The 22,894-nt window shown below is 37.2% G+C and overlaps 2 protein-coding genes across 5 annotated transcripts in view; one reads left to right on the top strand and one right to left on the bottom strand.

The window, feature by feature from the left end:
* The window catches only part of Mrps27 (mitochondrial ribosomal protein S27), an 89,581-nt gene extending 76,943 nt beyond the window's left edge, over positions 1–12,638 (bottom strand). Inside the window, exons 1-2 of the mRNA XM_005328964.5 lie at positions 12,479–12,638; positions 6,070–6,147 (exon numbers count right to left, since the gene is read on the bottom strand). Coding sequence (XP_005329021.3) covers positions 6,070–6,147; positions 12,479–12,566 — 166 coding nt within the window. The 5' untranslated portion in view covers positions 12,567–12,638. The remainder of the gene's footprint in view (positions 1–6,069; positions 6,148–12,478) is intronic.
* Ptcd2 (pentatricopeptide repeat domain 2) overlaps positions 12,639–22,894 on the top strand; it is a 29,135-nt gene continuing 18,879 nt past the window's right edge. Inside the window, exons 1-4 of one of the 4 annotated variants that reach the window (XM_005328963.5) lie at positions 12,639–12,822; positions 14,022–14,114; positions 17,478–17,607; positions 21,145–21,262. In XM_005328963.5, the coding sequence (XP_005329020.2) occupies positions 12,639–12,822; positions 14,022–14,114; positions 17,478–17,607; positions 21,145–21,262 (525 nt within the window). The other 3 variants (XM_040271777.2, XM_013360205.4, XM_078043824.1) reach the window with 3 other exon arrangements.

Below are 22,894 nucleotides of genomic sequence, written 5' to 3'. Positions count from 1 at the left end.
AGAATTATAACAGCAAATTTATAGCTGTTTATGAAAATAATAGAGCCAACCAATGAGCATGCATAGTTTTTAACATGTAAAGGAACAGCCCTATGCCATGTACTTCCTGACAAAAGAAAATATCTCCTACGACACAGTCATGCCAAAAGAAAAAAGTAAAAACAATCAAACAAAAATCTTCAATCAAATCAAGCCTTTTTCTCCAAGGGCCATTACACAGGACACATGGAAGTTAGGAGGAGCATGTTAAACATCACCAGAGATGAAATCAGCAAATCTATAATGTGGAAACCTCTAATGAAGATCTGTTTTCTTCAACAAATAAATTATGGGGTGGGGCCTATAAATGTAAATGGAAAAGTTTAAGACATTTGGGGAAATGTAAACACTGAGGGACTTTTAAATTATTTTTTTAAATGACTAGTTTTTAGATATATGAATGGTATTGTGGTTATCTTTAAAAATCCTTATCTTTTAGAGGTATATATCAAAACACATAGAGTGAATAATTAAGATTTGTTAAAAAGTAATTGGATAAGGAGGTGAATTACCAATGAAAGGGCATGAGCAGGTAATCGTTGAAGCTGGTGATAGTACATGGGGGTTTCAACTACTCTCTCTATGCTTCTATAAAGTTTTAAAAGAGGTAAGAGAAGGGGACATATCTACTAACCACAATGTATGGACCTTATTTGGATCCTGATTTAATCAAACCGCTAAAAAATACATACCCAGAAGAATATCAGGGAAATGGAAAACTGGATATTTGATAATATTTAAACAACCACTAATTTAGGTGTGATAATAGTAGTAAAAAGTGTCCTTAACTTTTAGAAACAGGTATCAGTATATTTATGGCACAATTATTATTATTTTTTTGCCTGGGATTTGCCTCAAAATAATCCAAAGTATCAGGATGGGGAAACCCAAGTAGAGAGAAAAATAAAAGATTATGAGCTGATAATTGTTGAAGCCAAGTGATGGATAAAGGGGGTTCCTGACCATCATTCTCTCTACTTTCATGTTTCTATTTCCCTTTATAAAACATTAAAAAAAAAAAAAAGTAAACTATGATGTCGTAAGTCAGGACAATGGTTACCTTTGAAAAGCAGGGGCTATAAGGGCCCCTGGAGGGGTAAGAACCTTCTATTTTTTACACAGGTTTGCTCACTTTGTGAGAATCTATATGTTACGATTTGTGTACATTTAAGTATGCATATAGAACACTGTAATAAAGAAGCATTTTTTAAAAACCAAATTCCACATTAATGCAAAAGTAAGACTCTACTGTAGAATCTCAGGTAGTATAGCAATCACCGCAAAAGAAAAATTTTTGGAAGGACAGCAGAGGTAAAATCACCCAGTGGAGGGAACCACGCCCTGGCACCCGCTCTGCCCTCAGGGACACATGCTTCCCAATAGGAACTGCAGGAACTAATGCCTCATATCGGCCCTCCTCACTCCTCCAATCAGCGAGCCCGCCTAGAGCACCTCACGGCCCTTCGGCTTACGGCGACCAATCACCGCGCTCCACATGCCGCGCATGGCCCTGCGCTTTCGCGCACGTTTCTCATCTAGCGTGCACCGGAAGTCCAACGCTGGGCTCTCAATGAGCAATGCAGGTTTCCCGTAAGGCGCCACACTGCCATCTACTGACCAATTTGCAGGGATGCACCCCCAGGCACAACACCGGCAGTGCTCACAGCCCCCATCCAGACACGGAAATAAAAAGTTGGGAGAAGCATGTACTAATGGCACGTATAAGTGAAAAGCGTGTCTGTTTTAACAGAGGTAATAACAATTACATTGTTATACAGTGATAAAAAAAAAATACTGTCTCCAAAGGTCTCTTTTTTTTTTTTTTCCAAGCAGCTTGAGTTCCAAAACTGCTTCACACATTTTATCTAGGGGTAAAGCGAGGGAACTAAGGGGTCTCATTCATTCCACGTACTTCTGGAGCATCTTCTATGTGCCAGGCACTCAAGCAGGAATTACCATCATCCCAAATTTAGAGGTTCAGACATGGAGGGTGAGAGCTGAAAGCTGCAGAAGTGGGCTACAAAGCCAGAGCGATGTCTGCCTCATAAGTAAGTGCAAACTCTTCACATCACACTAGGTAAGGAAGGGACAAAGCACTGTTAAGAGTGGGAAAAATAGGCTCTGACTGGATAGGAATTTAGGGTGTAAAGGGGGGTATTCTAGGCAGACCAACAACTACCACAGTGGCAAGAAGTATTCAGTATATGGTAGCTTGTACCTCTTTTCCAAGAATACTAGTTTTAACAGAGAGGAGACAAAGTTACCTCCATGTGATATTTATGCACCTCCATGTGATATTTATGCATTGCAGATTATGCTCATTCTTTGGTAAACAGCTTCTATTTACTAAGGTATCTGCAATAAAGTCCCCTGGATTTGTATCCAAATAACAGAACAAACAAGATGTCAAAATATAGTGGCCTTGTCTCCTAATCTTTCCTTTAAACCTGGGAAAATGTTTGAAAAAAAAAAAAGGCTGGGGATGTGGCTCAGTGGTTAAGTGGTTCAATTCTTGGTACCAAAAAAACAAAACAAAAAAAAAAACTTTCCTGGTATTTTTCATTCCCTCATATATACTCATAGCACTTTCCTTATAATTCATATGACACATCAGAACAATCTTTGCTATATAATTATGTAAAGCTATATTGGTGTTGTCACTAGAATAGTATAGGCCCTTTAGGGCACTTCAGTATAAGTGGGGGTATTTTTTTTTTTTTTTTTACTGTCACAATGATTGGAAGGAATTGCTGGCAATTTCTGGACAGAAGACAGGGAAAGCAGGTGACTTGCTGTGACTGTGCCACACATCAGAACATTGTCTCTGGTAGGAACCAGGACTCAGTATAGAAGAGATACAAATTTAGACTAGAGCAAGGCAAGGAAAAATCATACAGAGATGAAATGGTACTGGCACAAGCTCTGTTTCTAAAAATATATATATATGTATGTGTATCTGCACAGATACATGTATGTATGTAGATACAGAATACATGTATGTATATAAATACATGCATGTATATAGATACAGATGTGCACACAGGCAGGTTTATGTGTGTATGCATCCATATTTTCCAATCCCTGTCCACTACTTTGGATGAGAAGTAAAAAATTACATTAAATCCTGGTTTCTAATGCCGTTCCTCACCAAAAGGAACCAGAGTTCCTCAAACAAAAGGTTGAGTCCAGGCCTAGGGCAGGAAAGGTACAAGATGAACCTGGAACATCTTGTTAAATGAGAAAGAAATTTTGAGAGATAAAAAGAGAATACAGAAGTCAGCTTGAGAGGACTTAAACTTTTATTGGCCAATTCTGGGACAACTGGACCACCAAAATAATTAAGGATGGCAATAATCATTTTTTTAAAATCCCACTAATTAATGAGAAAGAAATGGGACAGAAGGAAGGAAGGAAAGAATATTGCTTATAGTAGAATACCAAGTGCTAACAAGTAAGTATGAAGGAACTGATGGATTTGGAAAATCATCACTTTGCAACCATTGTAGTATAGACTGATCCAGGGCAGAAGCATAAACGGATGCCAAATGTAAGGGGAAACTTGATAAGCAGCAGGATGTTTGCTCCTCACTGATAGTTAACTTTACAGTGGAAAAAAATCAGACACTTCACTAAGTGATTAAAGTTAACATAGCCTAGTAAAGGCATTAGGATATCTGGTGTGTCCAGATGTGATGCTCTGATAGAGATACATCACTAAGAGTATTCTGGATGAAGAAACATAACTGGAATCTAATGAGTAAAGCACAGAGAAACCCCAAAAGAGAATATGTTATTTAAAGAAGAAATGAGAATTTTACAAAAATGACAATGTCATCAGAAACAAAGAAAGGATATGAAACCATTTCAGCTTAAAGACTAAAAAAATTTGACAATGTAATGCAATGTAAACCTATAATGGATCCTATGATAATATGGAAAAATATGATAAAGAACATTTTGAGGTCAATTAACAAAATAGTGATATAAAAAGGTTAAATTATTATATTAATATTAAAATTACTGAAGTTGATAACAGTGCTATGGTATATAACAACATCCTTATGTCAGATGATGTATGCTAAAGTATTCAGGCTAAAGGGCTGTAATGTATGAAACAAACTCTCAAATTATTTTAAAAATGTGTGTTATATGTCTACAGAGTGAGAAAGCAAAAGCAAATGGATCAAAGTGGTAACAGGTGAAGGTGGTAAAAGGTAGAGAGGAGCTCTTTGCAATTATTTTTAAGTTCGAAATTTTTCCAAATAAAAGATTAAAAAATTTTGCCCCACATACCATGATGTCTGTGGTAAGGCAGGTAGTCATAACTACTGAAAAAAAAATCTGTTTATAATTAACAGAACCAATTTCATTTTACATAGAAGCACAAAATGCTTTTTTTTCATTATTGAAAATAAGTTATATTTTCTATAAATGCAACTTCAACATAAATTGTATGAAGACAGACCTTTGAAGTTACTCATTTTGTAAATAAAATTATGTCATTATGATAATGCCACCCTGGTATTTGAATTCTCCAGCATACCACATTTGTACCCATCTGTTTCTGTCTATCATTGTTCACAGTGACTCTACATTTAAGTGCAGGTATGTAGCTACTTCATTGTCTTTTTAGTGTAGTTTTGCCTAGGCATTTATTTATATTTTGAAATACACATCATTTGTTGCAAGTTACTTCCCTTTTATTTCTTCTTTGGATCATAGTAATGATATAGATTTTAAGAATATTATTAATAGGTAGATTATATTATTTTTTAACTTAACTTCAAGATAATAAAAGAGGAGTATTAAAAGTGCTTGTTATGCTGGGCTTGGTGGTGCACGCCTGTAAACCCAGCAGCCTGGGAGGCTGAGGCAGGAGAATGGTGAGTTTAAAGACAGCCTCAGCAAAAGAGAGATTCTAAGCAACTCAGTGAGACCCTGTCTCTAAATAAAATACAAAATAGGGCTAGGGATGTGGCTCAGTGGTCAAGTACCCCTGAGTTCAAGCCCCAGTACTCCCCCAGAGAAAAAGTACTTGTTATAAAAAAGGCTATGCTGGGTCTCTTACAGCCAGAACCGGACTGTAAGTTCCTTGAGGAGAGGTTAGGATTACTTATCCTCAGATCTTTCTAGTTCTGCTTTGGCTAACCCATCCCCATACACCCATTCCAGGGCTCACATCTAACTCTGCTTGTGCAATCACATCATCAAGGAATAAAATTATTTTGGAACACCCAATAAGGTCATCAATACTGACACCTGTGTCCCCCACACTTAATGGGAAAAATCCATAAACAAAAGAAGACTTTATTCTTATCTGACATAACTCCCCCCAAATAGTGGAAGAAGTCTGAGAGAAAATATTAGATCAGCACTGGAACTGATTAAAAAATTACATCAGTCTTATAAAATTATGATCCATCTATTGATTTTGCCAATGTCTTGATGATGTTATATGTACCAAAGGACAAGCAGAACCAAAAGGCTCAAGTGTGAACATTTTTAAAATGTGCACACAGTCAGTGATTTCTTTTAGGCTTTGGCATTTTATACAAGAAAGGTTGCTTTCTGTACAATATTTCACAGGAAACAAGGGAAGTATAATTAGGAACTTATTTTCTGAGAAGATGTTGGTCAATGATCTTCCCTAAATGATTCCAACTTTGTTTTCAAACCTGTTACCTGGTAACAAAAAGAGTCAAAAACAGCTCTGAAGACCATAAGAAGAGTTAAGAAAAATGAAGAGACTGAAAATAAAAAGGGAAGAAATGTGAAATTCTATAAAATAGAGACAGGCTGCATAAAAACTGCATGATAAAAATGAACAAGTTAGAAAGAAAATAATCATTTTATCACTTCAGGAGACTAATCATCAGGCAAACATGAAATATTAGAAATGTACAGGTCTTTTAGGACTTAAAATATGCATCATAAAGCATCATTTCATATACACATCAAATGAGTAAATGAAGGTAGACATGTGGAGTGACTGCAGATGACACGCAGAACAGCCACAAGCTAGGTACTTACCGAGGTGACAATGTTCTTTTTGTCTTGCTTCCCATTTGTGGCTGTCCACATATGCTGCAGAAAGCAGACATCTTTTTCCTGAGGAAATAAAGGCAATGATCTCAACAGGTATGGTTTCTCAATGATTTCATCTAATATAGCCATACTATGAAACACTATCTTTGCCATATCTTCAAACACTAGGTCATATATTTTAATATTAACTTTAAAAAAAAACAACTACTGCAGTTTACAAAATGCATTCATCTTCTAACAAGTAAAGATGCAGAAAAATTGAAATCATCTACAATAATCTTATGGATCAAAATGTTGACAGGGCAAGGAAAACTTCTTATCATTAAAAATTATGGCCCAGGTGAGCCCTAGAACTCCTTTTGAATTCAAAACACTGCTGAACTGTGTTTAATTCCTAAATTATTAGTCTTGAAAATATTTCCGACTTGGATTAGCAAATTTACCCAAATTTTGCATAAGTGACCCAGCACCCTCGTGATAAATAAGAGAAACTCAAAAAGCCAAATTTAAGGAAACACACAAGATGGCATAGTTGTATTTCCAGTACCTGGCACAATGCCTGGCATTGCTCAATAAACATGAGCTTAAGGAATGAATGAGAAAGAATGAATGGTGGTTTCATCAAAATTAAAAACTTTTGTGTTTCAACGGACAGTTTCAAGAAAGTGAAAGAAAAATCCAAAGAATGGGAAAAAATATTTACAAATCATTTATCTGACAAGGGACTTATACCCAGAATATATAATAGCTCTTACAACTCAAAACAAAACAAGACAAAGTCAACTGAAAGATTGGCAAAGGATTTAAATAGACATGCTCAAAAATAAAACAACCCCATAAAATGTATACAGAGTCATCCCTGGATGTCTTTGGAGGATTAATTCCAAGATCCCCTGTGGATATAAAAATTCTTCAATGCTCAAATCTTTGGGACAAAATGGCTAAGAATTTGCATATAACCTAGGTATACTCCTGCCCCATATACGTTAAATCAGCTCTAAATTACTTATTATACTTAATTCAATGTAAATGCTATATAAATAGTTGTTTTACTATATTATTTCAGGAATAATGACAAGAAAAAAAGAACAATTACATGTTTAGTGCAGATGAAAATTCTAAAACATATTTTCAATTTGCAGTTGGTTGAATCCACAGATGCAGAACCTGTGAGTCTGGAGGGCTGAATGTGTGTGCACAAATAAATATGCACATATAAATAGCTAATAAACACATGGAAAGATGCTTAACATCATTTGCCAGTAGGGAAATACCAACCCAAACCACCTGGAGATGCCATTTCACATGGAGAATGATGACTATAATCAAACAGCAGACAATGATGGCTTTTTGATACTCATGAAGATGCAGAGAAACTAGAACCTCATATATTGCCAGTGAGAATGTAAAGTAGAGGAGCTGCTTTGGAAAACAGTTTGGCAGTTCCTCAAACTGTTAACATGGAGTTACCATATGACCTATCACTTCCACTCCCAGGTAGATATAACGAAGAAAAATGAACACTTGGGTCTACACAAAATTTGTACATATAAGCAGTACATGAATAATGGACAACAAATGGGAAACAGCCGAAATATCCATCAGTTAATAAATGAACATAAAAATGTGGTATATCTTTACAATGGAATATTTGGCAATTAGAAATGAACGACCTCCAAAACATTATGCTAAGTAAAAAAGATGTCAGCCTCAAAAAACCACATATGATAATTCAATTTTTATGAAATCCCCAAATGGACAAAACTATAGAGATAGAAAATAGATTATTGGTTGTAGAAGGCTGGGAGTGGAGACTGGGAAATCATGGGAGGAAAATGAAAAATGGCTGATAATGAACTTGGGATTTCTTTCTGAGATGATAAAAATTGTCCTAAAATTGATTGTAATGGCTGCACAACTGTGTGCATATATTAAAAACCATTGAATTTTATAGTTCAAATGGATGAATTGTATATCATATGTATTATATCTTAATAACCTATTTTTAAAAAGGAAAAACAAAATAGAACGAATGGCTGATGATTACCTGTAGGTCATAGCAGACAATAAGCCAAACGTTAACTAGATGGGATGGGCCAATTAAACATAATAATAGATATTCTCTATCCATCCTCCAACTAAAATAACCAGATCCATCCATGTGTACACAATCCAATACTTCTCTTATCTAAAGCAAAGATCAGATCTTTATTAGAATATCTAAATTTGAGTCCTAAAACTTAAACAATGATATATACAGTAAGAAAAAGTTTCTTAAGACTGTTTCAAAAGGGGCACAAAGACATTCTAAAAAAAATAACAACTATTTAAGTGATCACATTTCAAATGGATTTTATGAAAGTATTAGATATTTATAACTTTGAGTCACGTCTCATAAACAATATTATAAATTATTAGTTATATTCCTAAATTTAGGAATCATCCCAAGAAGGATGATTAAAAGCTGTTTGCATTATGTTAGGTGTAGAGTTGTACACCAATTAAGGAGAAAGGAGATCTGAGTTCTAGTTTGAGTTTTACCAGCTATTAGAAAATTTCAGATTCTATCATTGCAAATCAAGCAAGACTAGGTGATACCTAAGGTCACTATATGCTCTAACAGTCATGACACAGAACCAAAAGCATCATTTCAGATATTCATTTATTACTTATAACAGCATTTTTATGTAAACTGAATGCCAATTTCTAAAACCAGTAAGGGCTCTCTCAATTCTGTGGGGAACAATGGCAGCCCTTCTCTATGTGAACATGAACTGAGGGAGCTGTTAAGCTACTTACTCAAGATACCAGTAGTTTACCCTTTACTTTTATTATTATTATCTCTTATTTGTTCTCTACATCTTCATTCTAGCATAAGAAACCACCCTTCTATGGAAGGCTCCTTTTCTGGAGACAGAAAAGACAATTATTTAGACCACTGCTCAAGTGTTTTCTGTATTGGGAAATACAAAGCTGGAGAGGTAATGGAAAGAAGACTTGAGAACTGCCAGAACACCCTCTGTGTGCAATTGTTCAAGAGAAATGAACAAACTAGAACAAAAATGAATTAGGACTAATAACTTTACAAAAGATAAACCCAGGCTCCCCCCAAGGTATGTGTGTATGTTTATATGTTTTTGTATGTTTGTGTGTGTGTGTGTGTGTGTGTGTGTGTGTGTGTGTGAGAGAGAGAGAGAGAGAGAGAGAGAGAGAGAGAGAGAGAGAGAGAGAGACTAAGGATTAAGCCCGGGACACTGTACCACTAAGCTACATTCCCTGCACACACACCCTCCCCCAACTTTTTTTTTTTTTTTTTTGAGACAGGATCTCACTAAATTGTAGAGGCTGATTTCAAACATTTCAAAAATAAATGAATACAAGGATAAAGAACTTAATTTTGGCAAATAGACAATTTCTATAGTTGCTCTATACAAACCAATGACAAACATGGGAATAAGTTACCAAGTATGGTTGGCAGAATAGCCCTCAAAGATGTCCATGCCCCATTACTAGAACCTATAAATATGTTACATGGTAGAGGGGAATTAAGATTGCTAATCAGATAGGAGAGTGTCCTAGATTATACAGATAGGCTCAATGTAATCACAAGAGTCTGTTGGTAAATGTGATATGTGAAGGATGGTTAAGTGAGGACCTTACAATGATTGGCCATTGCTCACGTTGAAAATGTAGAAAGAGGATTGTAACCCAAGGAATGTGAGTGGTCTTGTTCAATATAACTTTCTCAATGATGAAAAGGTCTCTAGAATATGGAAAAAGCAAAGAAAAAGATTCTCCCCTAAAGACTCCAAAAGGGAACATATCCAGTCCAATCTCCTAATTTTAGTATGATAAGACCCCAGGTCAGACAGTTGACCCAAAGAATACTAAGATAAATCTGTGCTATTTTAAGCCACCAAATTTGTGTTAATTTGCTACAGAAGCAATAGAACACGTTTTCTGTTAAGATTTTAAAAGCAAGATTTTCATCTTTCTGAAATACTTTGTAAATGACAGCATTTGTAATTCTTTCCATTTCTGTGCATGAATTGAAGGTCTATATATTAATGTTACAACCAAAGCATTTCTACAAAATCAGGGAAAGAACATTGATCAGAGTGGACAACAGCCAAGTGGACTATCTAGATCAGATTCTCAAATCTTAGTATGCATATCAATTTTTGTTAAAATGCAGGTTCAGAGCAGGAACAGATTCCACATTTCTAAATAAGTTCCTAGGTAATGATGATGAAGGTATTCCTCAGATCACAGTTGAATTAGCAAAGGGACAGATACCAGCCTTATAGTTCTAGGTTTGTAAACCTATTCGATCCTACTCTGAATATACCATCTAAAAGTATATACAAAGTTTTCTTAAACCTGCTTACCTTCAGATAATATTGCTTGGACAATAATAGTCTCACCACTACTAAAAGAAATGTTTTCTCCATTTAATTCTGAAACACTTTCAAGGACCAAAATGTCAAAGTTTGATGAAAACTGACTGGCTCCAAAAATAATCAAATGTCTCCAAACATTTCTCCCTATTTAGTGGGAAGTAGTGTGATTATGGGAACAGATGAGCCTTAGAGTCAAAGGTAACTCTAAATCCTTGCCTTGTTAATAATAAATGCTATGAAAAACTGGGCAAAGTACATGTTATCTCTGAGCCTCTTTCCCTCTTTCTATGCAGGGTGGGAAAACAATGCCTCTCTCAGTAGTTTGAGTGCATTATTAATGTTTTAATGTCAACTATGTAATGATGCCCAGTAGGTTTCTTTCCTCTAGGCTCTTGATAAATGTCATTTTCTTTTTGGGTTTCATGTCAGTTAAATTTCTTTTCATTCTCTTGATCATTTTAGTTGTACTCCTCCATATGATTGTAAGAAAAACAGATAGAAGTGTCAGTGTTGCAAATCTGTGTCATGAATTTGTTCAAAATATTTTTCCTCTCTTCTTCTGTAATGGAGCAAATGCTTCAATTTTGCCATAAATCTAGCTCCTTATCAGAATTTCCAAATTCCAAGTGGTCTGTGTTGAACTACTCTATTATATCACCTCCCTTATAGCTTTCAGTTCTTGACTTCGAGACTACTTTCATCTATGTCCAACCCAGTGCTTGTTCAATATAACTTTCTCAATGATGAAAAGGTTCAATTCTAAGTTATCCAAAATAGTAGCCAAGAGCCACATCCGTTCTCTGAGCACTTAAAATAACAAGTAGTGTCACGCAGGATACAACTGAAATTTTCATTCTATTTATGTTTATTTCAAATTTAAATAGCGACCCATGCTAATAACTACCATGTTGGAATAGCACAAGTATAACTTGCCAGAAGCTCAACAGTTTACACTAAATCCAAAATGCCATCTGGAAAGTCTCTCAATTCACCCTAATTTCCATTTCTTTGTTAGAATGGCTAATACTTATGCATACCAATTTTGCCAAATGTATGGCATTAAATTGTGTTGATATTTAATGGTTGTTCCTTAAGAGTGAGCCAGAGTGCGCTAAAATGTTTCCTCTTTTTTAATAGGGGCTAAGGGAATTGGTTGAAAAGAAGATAAAAGCCTCTGGAAACACTAAGTATGATTATTGCATTTTAATCAAGTAATCATGCACATCTATCAAGATTATTTGGTTGAAATCATTGTAAACTTGACTTCTGTAAATCCTTAAAAACTTTCCCCCAGTTTTCCTCATCAGATTCAAAGTATTTTACAAATAATTGTTAGCATTTGTTATCTGCACCTAGAAAACTATAGCAAAGAAAGGTTCAAGAATTGTGTCCAAGGGTCATTAGGTTAAAGTGAGATAAATACTGCAAAAATCTTATGCAAAGTGAAGACCAGGGGTCTGGAAAGGCGAGATGGTAAGGAAAACATTTACCTGATGCCTCTCCTGGGAAACCTCAGTGGGAGAAAACTGTCTTGAACCTGCTTACTCTCAGATAATATTGCTTGGGCAATAATAGTCTCTAAAATAACTATCCACTACAAAAAAGAAATGTTTTCTCCATTTAATTTTGAAACACTTTCAAGGACCAAAATTTCAAAACCGATCAGGGGGGTGGACGTATTACACCTTTTCACGGTGGGCAAAAAGACGACCACCCTAACACACAAATCTGACAATCATACGCAAAATCTCTCATGCCATAACGTTCCTCTGCTTCTCACACCTTTGACCTGGCAGATACTACTATTTTAAGGAAGGAGATGGGTCAGAGACTACCTCTCCTTTCTGCGCTAACACACACCCCGAATGGCTTCTCTAGCAACCAGCTCCCCAAAGCATTTGCCCTCTTCTGGAAAGCTTGTCGCTTCTTTCATTCAAGGAATGGAATAATCAGGGGCCTAATGAAGAAGCCCCACCAGGGCAGCAGTCACCAACCTGCAGGGGAGAGGTGAGGCAGAGGAACTTTCCGAGCCAGAAGCAGCCAGCGCCGCACCATGGGGGCCGCCATCTTGGAGCGTACCATGAGGAGGGCCGGCCGGGGGCTGTAGGCAGGGAAGGGGCGGGACACAGTCCTCCCTGTGGGCTCAGAGATTGGATGAATCCCGTTCTGAGCTTTCTGGCGATCCGTCCCCCGCCCCCAGCTCTCACAGGTGGTGCGGCCCGGGACAATATGGCTGCATTTCGGTCCTTGGAACGAGCTCTGCAGCAAACGACACGGACTTCTTTTTATCCCGGGGTGGAAGCCGCAGGCTCCAACTGCTGCCGGTGCCCACTCGGAGGTATCCGCGGCATCAGGCCTTGGAAGGAGGGGAGGGGATGGAAAGGAAGGGAGTGTTAAGCCTTGGCAGGCTTCTCGTTGGAGAATCGCTCATCGGTCTGGGAGCGCGCCCTTGCCCTCCAGTCGCACGTGGGTATGACAGTGACCCCTGAGGGTCGTGAAAGCCCCCAGTGCGTGGAAACGGAAGGAGGACTGCAGGGGGCGACTTGCTCTCCCGGGACACTCCTCACCCTTTGGGCAGGGTTTAGGAGGGAAGATCTTAGTTTGGACTCTGAGCTCTGCTGCTACAAATAAAAAGACCTTGAAAGGGTTTCCTCGTTCTCAAGACTATCCTTACCACCTTACCAATGATTAAACCTGAGAATGCTAGTGAGTGATGATAAATATACTTAGCACTTTTTCTAATGCATTTTACATGTAATAACTCCTTTCCTCCAAACACCCAATGGGAGAGGTTTACCTCCTCAGAGTGGGAGAAAACCTCTGTTTACAGAGGAGGGAACACTACAATGTTAAAGTCATTTGCCCAAGGTCACAGGGAACTGGTAGAGGCAAGATTTGAACTAGGTTAACAGTGGAGACCTCCCAATCATGCCATGGACTGCCTTTTCATAAATATTAGCAGTACACAGAATTCTTTTATTGGGTACTTTGCCATTCTTCATCCATTTTATATCATGCACAGCCGAGAATTCCAAAGTATGGATATTTCTCAGATTATTAAGCTGTTATGATGATTTATCTTGAGGATAGAGTCCAGATCTGAAAGGCCATAATCCTTTTATTTCACAAAGGACAAAACTAGAAGTTTCAGTGGTTGTATAATAGCTTTTTCCACTCTACTATATGCTCCCAGATAAACAAAACACAATATGCTTGTTTTACATTTAAATGACAGCTTAAAAAAAAATGTCTGTTACCCTTAAACCACATGGCAAACAACTATTTTGTCCTTCAAATCTCAGCTTCCTGTCAACCAGTCCTCATACACAGTTAATAACTAGCTCCTTTCACACACAAAATTTATTTTACTGAGTACTGTCGTTTGCTGGTTGTTTCGAGATATTTTTCCCTACCAAGTTTATGTCGTATTATAATAGATAACAATAAGATCAGATCATTAGATCAGACTCTACTTATGTTATTTGCTAAGTGTAAAGCAGTAAAAATGATGTAACTTTTTTCCCCCTAATTTTTTAGCTAAAAGATATCTACTTACAGATAATATCATGAAATTAAAAGAATTTCAACATAAGAAGTTGGCTATTGCATATAATCTTCCTGACACCAAAGGTAAATAGAATTTATTTTGTTAATTCTTTTATCTGTCATTTCAGTTTCCTCTTTGTCTCTATTCATTCTTTGCTTTGGTGACCTTCAATCTCATAGAAAAAGTTGATAACATTTCTTCTTAGCTTCCTAGACTACCCTTAGATTCACCTTTCATTTCACACTCTACTACTACAAAGTCTACGGCTTTCCTCTTATCTCTTGTCCCAGAATCCAAGAAGAGATGCAAATAGAAAGGCGCCACATGCATATACACACATATATATAAGAACTCCAGATGACCGGCTGTCAAACTTTTATGTAGCTTTCAGTGAAAAATATATTTAATCACATAGACATGTGAATGAAATAAAACAGTGCTATTTGATACTGGGAATTGAAATCAGGGATGCTTAAGCACTGAGCCACATCCCCAACCCTTTTTACTTTTTATTTTGAGACGGGGTCTCACTAAGTTGCTTAGGGCCTTGCCAGTTTGCTGAGGCTGGCCTTGAACTTGTGATCCTCCTGCCTCAGCCTTCCAGGTTACTGGGTTTACAGGTATGCACCATTCATTGAGTCTAGCTCATTTTGATATTTTTTAAGTCAGTAGGATCAAGGGTTTTTTAAAGAACAGGAGGAATTTGTATAAAACCTGGAGTTTTAAAAGTCCAGTGTGTTTGGGGGCAGTGTAGAGGGAAAAAATTTGTAGCATATTGATAATTGTTGAGGTTGGATGATGGTAATTTTTCTCTACTTTTGGGTGAGCTTAAAATTTTTTTATTAAAAAGCTAAAAACATGCTGGGCGTGGTGGCACATGCCTGTAATCCCAGCAGTTTGGGAGGATGAAGCAGGACAATTCTGAGTTCAAAGCCAGCCTCAGCAATAGTGAGGCACTAAGCAACTCAGTGAGACCTGTTTCTAAATAAAATAAAAAGAAAGGGCTGGGAATGTGACTCAGTGGTTAAGCACTGAGTTCAATTGCTGGTAACAAAAGCTAAAAACACAAGAATACCACTATCTTAGGTTTATTTCCTTTCAACATTTGAGAAATTTTGTTCTTCCCTCCAACAGAGAGTTTATCCTGGTACTTCAAACTCCTTTATGAATATTTCCAAGACATTCCTCTTTTGTAATAACTCTAATTTGTCTCTATTGACTTTTCCAGCTATAATCCCAGCTCTCCTTCTCACTGGGAAATGATTGTGAGCACCCAAGTAACACTTCTTGCTTTCATTCCTTCCCAGCTGTTCCTTTAGAAATCAGTCATCCCCCACTGCTTCACTAGTGATACTGCTATGTAACACCACCCAATTTTGTATGTAATACAAAAATAAGACTTAAAAAGTGCGATATAATGTGTTTATCTCCAGTTCATTATACTGAATAATCTAGACTTCTTTTTGCCCCAGGTATTTTTGACCTATTGAGGTTTATAGTCAGGGCCCCATATCATTATCTAGTTGTTGTTTCCAATTGTTATAGACTTATAAAACTGACAGTGGTTCACATGTCCTGAAAGATAATCTAATTAGTGCCAACATACTCCATTGTCAAATTGGCATTTTTAAACTCCTGTCAGCAGTTCTTCCATTTTGAGAACCCACAACTGCACTATGTTGTATACCATATCATATGCCTCCTTACCCGACGGCTTCTATCCCTGCCATAATGGACCTGACCCTCTCTGGTGTCCAGTGTAGCTTCTTATTCATCTGGTCACTGCTCTTCTTCCCATAATGCTTTTACCCCCAATTCTGTGCTGTTACTCTTGCTGATTCCCGTACCCAGAATGACCCCCTGCTTTGTTTCTCCAGCTCTACTCAGTCCCTACTGGTATCTGTCCAATTCCACCAAATCTGGTCTGTCCTGCCACACTGAGTCATTATAGCTCTCGTGATAGGACTCTTCTGTCCTATTGTGTTTATAGTCCTTCACATGTCCCTCTTCCATCATTGTTTTCAGATAGCTTTGTATAAATATATTTTGCCTTCCTGAATAGGCTTTAAGCTCTTTGAGTGCAGGAACCATTCTCAAAGGATGACTCTGAATATAAATATATGATAAGCCATTAAATGCTGATTGATTTGTTTTTAATATACAACATACATCTTTTGACATTGTGGATTCTTAAGATTTGTTAAGAGGGATTAGGAGGTTCAACATGTAAAACTATCCTTTTGAGATGTTTCATATTGGAAATTGCTTAGAAATATTTAATAGACTAAATCCTCTTAGATCTAACAGGAGGCAGAGTGAAAATGAGGTCAGTAATATTACTACTTACTAGCAGCTATTATATGGTGTTAAGTGTTTTCAGACATACCATGTAGCCCATGAGATCTCACTTTATACACAAATAATATAGTCTCTGTACAAAGGTCTCCTCCAGAGCATGCAAATGGCAGAGCCCAGGTTCTGGGCTCTAAAACCTTTAACCACTGTATGGCTCTACAAATAGATTAGAAGATCCTTTGCATTATGTCAAACCAAGTGTGTCTTCTTATAAATCAACTTCTAGTTTTTGTATTTTAATATATATTGTGCCACTTCCAGCAGCATTCCTTCAAAGCTCTGGGCCTTGGAACAAATTGTAGATATTTCTTGGCAGCTTCCAATGTGAGAACAGCCCTGGAAAGCAGATGCTTGCTTGGTTCCTGCCTTGCATCCCACCGCACATTTAGTGATAATGTAGTCCCTTCCTAATGCCAAGAAGCAGTGCTTCCTTTTGGTGTTTGTTCCTATAGTTGAGTAGACACAAAGATAGGGAACAAAGCTAGACTGTGATGACCTTGAAGTGCTTCTGTCACTAAATGCTCACTAGTGGAATTTTTAAAAAAGTTATATAGTACTGTGGCATGCTTTCTAAGAACTGAGTAAAGAGAAACCAAGAGGAATGAAAGAAAAGTGAAAATGAGCCAGATAAAAGAAACATGAAGTCAACATCATGGATAAACCCATGTTCAGATCACATTTTCATTTTCCTGTTTGGTGCCCTGCTAATTGATGATTTGGGTATCTGATTATGTTTTCTTCTTGTAAGCTTCCTGTAGATTAGGTTATTTGGGTAAGACTCTGGGACAGTTGTTCTCAAAAGTTGGCATACCTGAGGATCTCCCAGGGAATCAAAAATGCCTTTCTGTGTACTCCCACTCGTAGAAGTTCTGTTGTAGAAAGTTTTGAGTGGGGCGTGGGCCAGTAACCCTATGTCACAGGTTTGCTTTAGGGACACATGACACTTGGTGCTCTAGAGGAATCAGTGAGGGGAGCTGTATGCCCAGCAACCCCTTTCAGTGCCCCTTTGCAGTGAGCTTCCCCTTTTCCCTGAGGTCAACCCCCTTACAGTCTTAGCCTGAGTGATGGCCACATCCTGTGCTTTCTTCCAGAAACCTATTTTAGAAACTTGGAAGAGAAATTGACCCAGAACAAACTCATCTTGAAGGACGAGTTGAGAACTTTGCTTCATTTGTGTCAGACCCGGGATGATGTGGAGCTGGCTAAAAATGTCATGTACAGGTGAGGCATTTCTTTAGAATTCCTTCAGCCTTTCTTTCTTCTTATTCTGTTCCTTTCCCAGAGCAACTTCACCCACCTCTACATTGATTTCAACTATCACCTCTACATTGATTCTTTCCAAATCTTGTCCAAATGCCTTGCCTTAAACCCCAGACACTGTCATTTATTCATTGAATGAACACTTACTGGGTTTGTACTACATGCCAGGGGCTGAGACAGGCTACAGTAATTCATGGACAAAGAAATCATCAATCTAATCACTGATTCCACTTCCCTACCCTCTTAACGTACACAAACTTATTTCTCTTCCTGTGTCTTCTATCTAATTGACCTGTCATACAGGACAAATATTTTGGAGCATTTTTCCCTTAGTCTGATTTCCCTCATTTCCCGGATGGAATAAGAAATCCCAGTTCTTGCTCACTCTGTAGTACTGATATCAGTGCAGGCTTCAGTGTTTCTTTCTTCGATCAGTTCAGTGGACTCCTAGCTGTTCTGCTTCCTCCTTAGACCTGTTTGACTTTTCTGATTTATTAGTAGAGCTTCCCATATTAGAAGGTGCTGGAGGGTTCAAGAAGGCTTCACTTGAATTTCTGCTACCTCCATGTGGCCACATGTGCTCTCCTGAAATGCCTCACCAATCTTTAATCTAATTTGAGTGGCACTGGCTCACAAAGTCAAAGTGAGGGGAAATGGATCCCCCCTCTGGATGGATGGAGCAGCATGCACATACAGGGAGGGAAGAAACTGATGACCACCATCTATTAATCTAAGAAGCTACTGGGAGTATTTTTATACAGATTTTTTTTCTATACAAAGAGTTATGTTTTGGTAAGTTTTATTTTATATAGATATAATTATTATTATATATGTAATGATATTTTATTTTCTAAATAATGTTATAGCATAATTTTCCTTTATTAACATATATTCAGAAAGCATCTTTTATATATATATATATATATATATATATATATATATATATATATATATATATATGTATATGTATATTTTTTGGTGGTGGTACTAGGGATTGAACCCAGGGGTGCTTTGCCATTGAGTACATTCTCAGCTGCTGCCACCACCTATACTTTTTTGTGAAGACTGGATCTTTCTTGCTAGGATGCTGAGGTTGGCTTTGAACTTGGAATCCTCCTGCCTCACCCTCCCAAGTTGCTGGGATTGTGGTTGTGTGCCATATTGCCCAGCACCCAGGAAACCTTATACCTTTTGATGACAATATAATACTCCATTACAAATTAACTACCTTAAATAACTATGTCCCCTCTATATATTGAACATATAAATTGTTTCTAGTTTTTCACTAGTATACATAAAGCCCTGATGAGCAATTCTGCATAAAACTAATTCTTTGTTTCTTTTTTGGGGTGAGGGAGATCAGAGAGTGTATTAGGCAGCTTTCCATCACTATAATAAAACACTAGAGACAGGTTACTTATGAAAAAAGTGTTTTATTTAGCTCATGGCACTGGCATTACCTCATTTCTCTTGATGGTGCCATGTAGTTGATGGCAGCATTGGGAGAATATGAGAACCATGTGATCACATCTGCATGTGGGAAGTCAGAGAATAGGTGGAGCCACTTTTGGCTTTTTGTAACAACTATCTCTCAAGAACTACCAACAGGTCAAGACCCACCTTAATTCCTTGCAGCATTCTCAGTTGACTTAAGGACCTTCCATTAGGCCCCCACCTCTAAAATAATACATATACCTCATTGTTGTCGCCCTGAGAGCAAGCTTCCACCACACAGACCCCTGGGGAACAAACCAAATCCAAACCACAGCAGACAGTAGGGACTTGTTAAAGTTTGTCAATATAAAATGTCATAATGTTTTTACGAAAAGATTAGGCTGATTTACAGTTGCATACTCAAATTTCATGGTGTTTAATGATTGGAGACCTTCTGGCAATTTCCCATCTCACTCCTCCTTTTACTACCTAAAGCCAACAGATGTTCGTAAGAGTAGCAAAATGGGTTAAAAATTCTAAACACTCTTTCCACTCTTATTTTCATCATAAACATTCAATATATGACTCTCAATTCTTTATTGATGCAAATAGTTCTACCCAGTTGGCCTTTCCCTCTGTAGATAGCTGGACAAGTGGGAAGATGGGAAAGGGGGTCATGAGCTGAAACATAAATAAATATTATGTTTTTTATCTTTTAATAAAGCCACAAATGGGGAGTAACTTAATCCCCTTATAGTCTTGACCAAATGCTGAAATTTGGTTTGTGGAGGGATTTTACATCCTCTTACTTGAAAATTTCTTGTCAAGTGGCAGTTCATTATCTCAGTGACTTTCTAGCACTTTTATTGTCTTGAATTTCATTTTGAATGTAAATGTCAACTCAGGAAAACATTTGTTTTTGCTTTCTGTTGTTTTTAATCTGGCACAAGTTTCATATGAGACTGTACTGAAGTACAGATTTTAGAGGTGTTTCTCAGCATGCAGTGTGTTGTATAAAAGCTAACATACTAAGGACTTCCTGTGTCCTATAAGCAAGTCTTATCTCATTTAATCTTCACAGAATATTTTGAGTTGAGTTCTCTTCTCTCCATTTTATAGATGAGGAAACTGAGGCACTGAAGGGTTTTGTTAATTTGCTCATGGTTACATAATTTGTAAGTAGAAGAGCTGGAATTTGAATCAGCATTTTGGAATTGGAGTCTAAATTCCTTAACCACTACTTGCTCTTGTTTTTTCATAATTTAATTCAAAAGAGTTATAATGAAGCAGTGAATAATTTATAACTTCTGAAGTTGGATTATAAAGTGTATCTTCAAAAGTACATAGTCCCTGGGCAGTACATAAGTTTAGAATAGACCAGCCATAATGTCTCTCTTACTTGCCTCAGTTATTTCAGCATAGGGTAAAAAATATTCTCTTTTGTAAAGTCAGAGCTTTCCTCCATATTTTAAAATCATTCACATCATGAAAATCATTGACATGTTCACCAGATTATCCTCACAGTGTCTACAGCAGGAAGGGTGGGTTATTGTAAGTAACTTGTACTATTGATTCACAGTTTCAGTGAGCTTATAAAAGCAGAGATCGCCATAAATTGTGAAATGTGTCAGTTGTCTGCTGTCCTGTATGGGCATGAAGCCAGCTTGGAGGAGCCCAGACCATCAACCCTGCTCCTTACCTTTCTTTTCTTGTAGGTGGGGCCAGTTCTGAGGAGACAGATCCCTGCTGTTTCCTAATTTAGCCTTATTCTCAGATCAGTTCCATTGATGCTTAATTTAGAGAATGATCGCAGTGTACATTTTCTCCTCTTGCTTTTATTGCACAGTGTTTGTTGGCCTCCAGTAGAGTCTGTTTAAAATGCCTGACATATTTCTGCACTCCAGGATTCTCTGATTTTGTTCAAATCTCCACTTTTCTCTTTCCAGATTGGAGTATCTCATTCCTTATTGTGTCCTTAGCACCTAGCAGAGTGCATACCATGCTGTTATCTGTCCTTTTTACTGTGTCCCACCTTTTGACTTATTGAATCATTTTGATTACCAGGTACCATACAGAGAACAGAAATGTCACTTTGGGGGAATATAAGTTTGGACCTGTTTTCATGAGGCTGTGTTATGAGTTGGATCTTGAGGAGTCTGCAGTGGAGCTCATCAAAGACCAGGTTATTTTTTCCTGATTAATTTGCCTGCCAATATGATTTCCTCAAGGGGTATATTTTGTCATTATCAGAAAAGACATCTTTTCAATACACATTATTCCTGGGTTAGATTTTCAGACAAAGGCCACTACACTGAATGAATAATTCAGTTCTTTGCATTTTAAAAGTTTCCTTGGGGTTGGTTTATACCAAGTAGGATAAGTCTCTATGCCTTTGCAGCAGTATCTGCCACATTTTGAGAATATGCTGACTTCTTTTTTTCAGAAACTTCCAGGGGAGGATGGCTTAAGACAAGGTGCCATTATATGATCCCTTTCTTATTTTTTACCTGTGCTCTGTTTTTCTTTCTTTTTTTTTTTTGAAAGAGAGAGAGAGAGAGAATTTTTTAATATTTATTTTTTTTTAGTTCTCGGCGGACACAACATCTTTGTTGGTATGTGGTGCTGAGGATCGAACCCGGGGCCGCACGCATGCCAGGCGAGCGCGCTACCGCTTTAGCCACATCCACAGCCCTCTGTTTTTATTTCTGATGGAAGACTACATTTATAAAGTTCTTGTCCACTTGGGTTTTTTTTTTTTTTTTTGGTACTGAGAATTGAACCCAGAGATCCCTTTACCACTGAGCCACGTCCCCAACCGTTTTTTATTTTGAGGCAAAGTCTCTCTAAGTTGCTTTGGGCCTCACTGAGTTGCTGAGGCTGGTCTTGAACTTGGCGATCCTCCTGCCTGAGCCTCCCTAGTTGCTGGGATTATAGGTGTGGTCCTCTGGGCCCTATTCTTGTCCCATTTCAAAATGTTTTCACATATTATGATATTCTTTTCCTAAAAATAAAAATAATAGTTATTTTTTGCAATTATTTATTTAATATTTGCTGCATCCTCAACATTGTACTTTTGCACTTTACACATTTCATTTCATTGTTTTCCACAGTAAATCTGATAAGGTGATGAGGAGACTGAAGCTTGGAGACATTATAAATTCATCCTTGGTCAGAAATATTTGTTGAATTTGGGGGCTGGGACTGGCCACTGTGTACATTTTAGTATATTTAGTAACCTCTATAACAAATTACTTTGTCCTTTTGCCTCTTTCTTTTTTTCATATAAAGTGTTCTGTATGTGGTAGAACTCTTAACCCTAGGCTTGTCCTGCCTTAAGGACACCTGTATGTTGGACAGATGATCATAAAATACGAGTAAGCAGACAAAAGGTAGATTCAGAACAGTACAATAGTTTGATCTTATTTTTTTTTCTTAAAAGAAGAAAAAATATATATACATATATGTATATTTTACTATGTGGCTGTTGAAACTCAGGAAACTATACTGTATATTTTTGATATTAGAATTTTTAAAAATTCTCACTTCATATTTTATATAATTTTGTATTGTTTGACTTTTTAAATAAGCATGTTTTATTGTTGTAATTACTGGAAGACAAATGTTTCATTATAATTAAGTTGTGAATATGATGGTGAAAAAGAAAAAGGTTTTTTTTAAACTCATTTATGAAAAATTCCTGTGTAAGTAGGTTTTTTGGAGTAGAACGAACAGAATTAAGAATAAGTGAGGGCTGCGGTTGTGGCTCCATGGTCGAGTGCTTGCCTAGCATGTGTGAAGCACTGGGATCGATTCT

Source organism: Ictidomys tridecemlineatus, chromosome 1 (assembly GCF_052094955.1).
Source record: "Ictidomys tridecemlineatus isolate mIctTri1 chromosome 1, mIctTri1.hap1, whole genome shotgun sequence".
NCBI classification, from domain to species: Eukaryota; Metazoa; Chordata; class Mammalia; order Rodentia; family Sciuridae; genus Ictidomys; species Ictidomys tridecemlineatus.
The sequence above is the reverse complement of the archived record's forward strand: the minus strand, read 5'-3'. Positions and strand labels throughout refer to the sequence as shown.